The 6,860-nt window shown below is 42.1% G+C and overlaps 1 protein-coding gene across 1 annotated transcript in view; it reads right to left on the bottom strand.

Moving 5' to 3' along the window:
• Positions 1–235: 235 nt before the first annotated feature.
• The window catches only part of PLCXD2 (phosphatidylinositol specific phospholipase C X domain containing 2), a 49,566-nt gene continuing 42,941 nt past the window's right edge, over positions 236–6,860 (bottom strand). Inside the window, exon 4 of the mRNA XM_014792256.2 lies at positions 236–6,745. Coding sequence (XP_014647742.1) covers positions 6,586–6,745 — 160 coding nt within the window. The 3' untranslated portion in view covers positions 236–6,585. The remainder of the gene's footprint in view (positions 6,746–6,860) is intronic.

Here is a 6,860-nt window from a genome sequence, read left to right as displayed (position 1 = left end):
GCTGAGGATGAAGCTTAGAAAAGCACAGGCGGCTAGACTGTGTGCACATTCATGCATGGCTCATCCTGGGGATCGCAGGCACGTGCAGCTAACTCCAATAGGTACCAGACATGGCTGGAAGGGTCTTCATCCAAGATCGTATAATAATGTATTTTATTGATGCTGAATCTATAACTTTTTAAAACAAAATTAGAAGTAGGCCAATAATAAAATGTGCATACAAACAAAGGAAAAGTACCTGCTGAAGGTTTATATTTATTATTAGGTTTAAGCCTATTTAGGTAGTTCAAATCAAATACAAGAAAAGACATCATGTTATCATATCTATTAAACTTTTTTCACAGTTAAAATGAGGTAATCTGGCATTACAATATTTTAGGTTGAATTAAACAATTTAATCCAGGTTACAAGAAAGAAGGAGAGAGAGATATTTGAACAATTATTTCCTAGGGGGAAAAAAAGCCAAGTGAAATGTGTGTGAACAAGATAGTTAAGCCACAAGATACATTTCAGAGTACCAACCAGCGTATATGCAAAATTTTAATTCTAACCTTTAAAGTGGTATAGTTTATTATTATTAATTTTTTACTTAGCAAATAACATGCACTGTAATATAAAACAAGCACAGAGGACAAAATATAAAATCTAATAGCGCATTTATCAGATTAACATATCATCTGAATTGAACAAGTCTTATTTTCACTGTGACAATCTCTGTATTTTCTAATTCTGATCAGTGAGGTTAAGTATTACAGTTGGCATATACACAATATAAACAATGCATACAAAGTCTGTATGTAATACTTATTAATATTGGGGTGTCAATTAGTACATATAATAGCAGCAAGGTACCACTGTCTCCAGAATATGTTCTAAGATTTATCATATTGATATTACAGGTCCATGACCATAGTGTTATTAGTGCTATAAACTAATAGCAAGTGTAAAACTGCAAATGTACAAAGATACCGAAGGCCTACTTGACTTTTAAAAGTGCTGTGCTTCTCATTAGGCTCGAAGCTTGTGAGCAAGCCCCTGCTATTTGAATGAAATACTGGCCCCGGGTTCCGGGAAACTCTTAGACACAGTTCTAGTGATTGGGTGGTAGTGAGGGCTGGGGGGCAAGGGGGACGGGCAGAATAATGCATTTGAGATGAGTAAGGAGCAAAAACCACAGTGATGAGAGTATGTTTGGACATCAGTGAACGTATGTGCCTTTTATTGTAAGTTTTGCCAGCATCCTGTGACTAATAATAATCAGCAGATGACAGAGGATGGCCAAGACACAAGAGGAGGAAGTGGTATTGTGTGAAGGAGATGAGAAGGAATGAGATGGAAAATGCCTCTAGACTATTGATGGGGCTGCCTTCATAGACTGTGGGATTGAATTCCCAGTAAAGAGAAGGAAAATATTTTATCCCAACTATGTGGCTTAGAAACAAGTTTGAACAGTCCTAAGAACAAGTTTTGTTGGAGAAAAAACTAGAACACTATATTAACTGCAAGATAGAAAGTGTTATCTTAGGGGCTAACGAGGTGGCGTAGCGGTTAAGTTCGCGTGCTCCGCTTCGGCAGCCCGCAGTTTGCTGGTTTGGATCCTGGGCGCGGACCACCACTCATCAAGCCATGCTAGGGTTGCGTCACACATAGAGCAACTAGAAGGATGTACAACTATGACATACAACTATCTACTGGAGCTTTGGGGAGAAAAAAAGGCAAAAAGGAGGAAGATTGGCAACAGATGTTAGCTCAGGGCCAATCTTCCTGAAAAAAACAAAACAAAACAAAAAAAGTTATCTTAGAATATTTTTATAGTATCTAAGACTGTGCTAGTTCAACAACATCAATAGGGTTTTGTACTGTATTCTTCTGAGTTAGGGTCAATTCAATGATAGAGTGCCATTAGTGTCACTATTTCTAGAAGGAAGCTGGAGAAGCCAGAGGATCAGGAGATAGTGGGTCTCTTGGGGGAAGTAAAGAATTTGGAATTAAAAGTGTGAAGTTTCCGGGTACGTCACTTATCACTCAATCAGCTCACTCCTGTGTATCCCAAGGCCACATTTGTGAGTGACAAAGCTATGATGGCAAGAACTAGGGAGCAGCCTGAGGCAGAGGGGCAAGATGTACTGGAAAGTCAGTGGGAGTTAGAGGGACAAGCAAGTTCTACGCCACACAGAACAAACTTCCTGTCCTTCTGGACATTTGATGTTATCAATCTCTCTTCCTTTCCTTTTGGCATAACATGACTATTTAGCAGGTATTTGGGAAAGCCCACCTCTCAGGAGCTCATGTACATGTAAGCAGATTTCTTTCAGCCCTACTCATTATCTGGATTACTGAAGGCGCCACTGTTGGACAAGTTCTGTCATCCCACGCCACACTTTTGAGAAATAAGCCCAAGTAGCATTTCTCTACACATGCCACACAAGGAAGAATTACCACAACTGTACAGGCCCTGAGTATACAGCATTGAACCTAATCATTAGGGACCTGATACTTTGAAGAGCCAGTCAACCAAGGTTTGCAAAACAGTGCGAAAGTAGCAGACAGCATCTTTATTCCAGATGAAAGAGCCAAGGCAAACTCAGCACAGGATCACTTACTTGCTCAGCCACGGGAGGGGACTCTCATGGCTGTGCCTCACTCATTAGCCCGCTCTGTTTCCCAGAACCCAACAGTAAAAATCTGCAGTCAGCCAATAAAGAACATTACAAAAACTTCAACTGTGGCATGAGCTAATTCTGTAAGATGGCCTGAATTTGGGTAGCCCCTTTGCTTCCCAGGAAAAGAGGCAGTTTCATTTCAGTCTTAATTTCTTCTTTTTCCCCACCTTTAGCTGAGCACTAAGCCTTCTAGCTGGGTTTTAATAATGTCTCTTTGGGGAGAATTTTATTACGGTAATATTCAGAAAAATAGAAATAGAAAATCCTGACACACCACAAAACTGCATTTAATTCCAGAATGCTCCACTACACTGTCTTCTCGAACAGAAACATCAAGTTTTTGATGTGAATACGAGGTCACAGAAGAAGAAATAGGATTCTTAAGATCAGTCATGATCTGGGCTCAGATCTTGTGCTTTTCTTTGAGTTTACATAAAATCCTGGGTTTGGACTGTGGCTTAACTGTTCTCAAGAATTCAGGGGTCTGGACTCAGTGCTAAGGAAAATAAACTTAATTACTAGACAGTCTAATACAGCAAATATATAATGTTTTTTAGTATAACCCTCTTAGATCTGCTATTAATTTAAAATTTAATCCTCAATAATATATCATTCCCTTCCATCAATTCCATCTTGACCTCTCTCCCCAATCCTAAGAATATATTCTGGACCCATGAAACCACAGTGGTACTTCCAATAGGCTCAAAGTTCAAGCCTTTAAACACTGCTCTAATCTAACTGAAATCTGTGATGGTCCCCTTTGCCACAAAGCCATGGAAATGTGGCTATGTGGGAAACGGTCCAGAGAGCTCATGAAAAACCAGTCTACGTTTCAGAATAAATATGGCCCCAAATCCTGTGAAACTAAAGTCCTCTTTGGCTCAATCAAGTAGCTTTACAGCTAATTGTAAAGTTAATTCTGAAAAAATATGAGAGCCTTGTTCGATCTGAAAGGTCCCCAGAACTTGTGAGAATAAGTGATGTAGTTGGGTCACCATGTTTATTGTTGGCAGTTGCAGAATGAGCCATGGACCTAAAGTCTATTTTCCCTCTGTCCCACCGTTGAGCTCTCCTTCTTGGCCTTAGGAGCAGGAGCATTCTTTACAAGATGTTGAGCAACTCGTTCTTAGGGCAGAGATTCTGTCAATTCAAGGGTGTTTATCAAGGGTGAATTGTAAATAATCCTCCTCCTACCTCCCAGAACTCCAGTGCAGAATTTCAAAATGGAAGCCAGGCTGGCAACCCAAAGCAGCATGAAGAAGTGAGGCCTGCACTCGCCACGCAGAGCAGGACTCCATGCACGTGACCTTGTCTCATTTTCTGTGCTTTTGTGTCATGCTTGATGACTTTTCTCTTATCATGCAAACACTGAGATGCACTTAAATGTTACAACCCAAGTGAAGTGCAACTATATATTTTACAACTAAAGGAGGAAATCAAGTAAACATTTCACTGAACAGTCAGCAGCCCTTGGGTGTCATTGGCATCCCAGGTAGATACCTGTCAACACGCCTGGCCTCATAGCACCAAGCACCTGGACAAAGCTGAGGCTCAAATAAAACAGAGCAAAGTAAGTCTCCTCTTGCCTCCTTATCTCTTTGCCAAGTAACAAAGGGTTAAAAGAGGGGACATGATCTAGGCCCTAGCAATTGACCAAGAATTAAAAACAAGACCAAAATGAAATAATAACAACACAAATAAAACCCTGAGGGTGGGCCAGGGACTTCAGAGCTTGTCACTGGAGTTTAATATCAGGACTGAAGGAAAATTGAGAAAGCGAGGGCACTCACTCTCTTACTCCTTTCCAGAGAAGGCCCTAAAGCAGCTGACAATAAAATCCCAGAATCCTCTTTGGTGAGGGGTTCAAATGCAAGAAAAGGAAAAGTTAAACCAGATTCTCCCAGAGGCATTTGTGTTGTGACCTCCTCAAGCTGTGAAAGCAAAAGCTCAGGGCTTAAATCACCCTACAGAGGGGAGAGGCTGAAAGACCAAGAGTTGGGGGTGTGCATGTGCTTTTAGTAGCTCACCTAGTACACCTCCTACTGCAGCAACATGCGAAATCCAGCTACGAGCATCCAAGAATAGGAACGGGCAGCTGCTGCGGGGTCCCACGATCTTTATAAATGCACACGTCCATCCAGGATTCCGTGTTTATCTTTCTTCCTTAAGAATCCAGAAGCTGACACTTTCTTGGAGATTCTCAGACAGTTCTGAGGAGCATCGATCGAAGTGCACACACTCCCATGCCCAGTTTGTTCTCCAGCTCCTTCCTTTTCAGCTTTCTTCTGGAGGGTCTTCCTCAAGAACTGAGAGTTCTTCATGACCCATTTCATCTTCTGCTCTAGTGCATGACTTGGTAGTGGCCTCTCAGATCTGGACACTGACACCCACACATGAACACTGTCCTGGGCATGACTGGGGGAGCCAGGACGTCTACAGCAGTCAGAGGTCACTCATGGTCCTGAGATGTGTGGTCCTGTTGAGGGGAGGAAAACCATGGCAGCATCTGGCCTGGGTGAGAAAAGTTCAGGAAGCTCCTTTGTGAGTGCTCTTAGGGTAAGAAGCACTGAGGATAATTAATCTATAAATAAATAAATAAATAAATAATAAATAAATAAATAAAATGAAACACAAGAGGGCTCTTTATAGATAACCACCTCTTATCAGTTAAAAGAAAAATGCTCTCTTGAGTTTCAAAGCCCTCATACAGTGGTAGTTAGTAGGCTCAGAACAACCTGCAGAAAGTAGAACAATCAAGACATGAACTGGAAATGTTCCAACACTGGGTATTTCTCACTTGATGACACACAAGTCATCCTAAATGTCCCCGAGGTAGTCTTGTTTTCAAGGAGTTACAGAATGGCTCCAAAGCCACTTGGAGCTCCCTCCTTAAATCCATTGCACTTCCCCACGCATCCTGCATCTGCCTCCACGGAGTCACGGACAAGGTGCCTTCCATCAGTGTTGTGTCCCACGGTGCAAACCTGAGTCCTAGGCAGACAACAACAAAATGCAGTGCCAAGATCTGGCTTGAAGATCCCACTCCAGAAAGGACTTTGCCAAAATGATGCAGGCGCCCACCTGGTAGCCATTTTGGAAAAAGCTACAAAATTAGATCAAAGAATCTGGCATGCAACAAACATGCATATCTATCTCTTGTTGGGCCCCACACCGAAAAGATGTCCCATCATTGTTCCTTTCACTTTTAAGAAGGGGCCAAAAGAAATAGAAAGGAATCAATGTTTTAAAACTGAGAAATACATTTCTGATACCAAGGGCAGTATGCACTGTTTATCTAAAGAATGAAGGTGACCAGTTACCAGGCACAATCTAAGCAAGAACAGCTTGTGGCTGAAATACCTTGGTGACAAATAAGTCTTACTTTCTCAGGGAAGAAGTGGTGACATTCAACACACATAGAGAGAATTGGTGCTTGGCCTTTTCTCCCCTCGAAGCCCAGGCTGATGTTAGAGCCACCCACAGGGCAGTCCACAGCTGCAATGAGCCACTCTTTTGACCAGGAATGCCTTTCTGATCCCACCTTCTCACTGGCTCAAACACAACATCCTGGAAGACAACAGGGAACTGGGCCAATTAGGGGACACTCAACTCCCCAATGGAACGTAGAGACTCCATTTCCATATTGCATTTAACATCATAAGCCATTGGGGAGATCCTGACCCTGATCACGTGAAACATGCTTTCTTCCCTTGGACTTGAGTTCTTTAAAAGTCTCATTTGGGAAAAATGCAATTAAAAGCCCTGTAATTTTATCCAAATGGCCCTGTCAGGAGGGAAAAGAAAATGCCCTCCTCCTCTTACTCATTTTACCATTACTGCCCAGGGGCCACCTTAACAGGAAATCCTTCAGAACTCTAGCCTGGATCAACAAACTCAACATTAAGTTAAATAAAAAATTAAATCAGCATTTCGCCAAAGCTCTATCCTCCTGCAGGAGGTCATTCAATTCAATGACAGTTGTGGCAAAGTCCACCAGGTCCACGAAGTCAGATGTGATGATGTTGACCCCCATGGCTCCAGGCTTCTGAGTTTTCACCCAGTCCAGGATGGCAGGAAGATTCCTACACAGAGGAGAGAACAGAGAGTAGAGTTTAGAAGGACCCCTCTAGAAATGGAAGTGAAACATTTCCGTTAATGTAACAAAAGTATGTCAGTAGAAGCATGAGCCCCTAGAAG

Source organism: Ceratotherium simum, chromosome 15, assembly GCF_057802395.1.
Source record: "Ceratotherium simum simum isolate JZ-2026a chromosome 15, ASM5780239v1, whole genome shotgun sequence".
Classification (NCBI taxonomy): Eukaryota; Metazoa; Chordata; class Mammalia; order Perissodactyla; family Rhinocerotidae; genus Ceratotherium; species Ceratotherium simum.
This window is presented reverse-complemented; position numbering and strand designations above follow the sequence as displayed.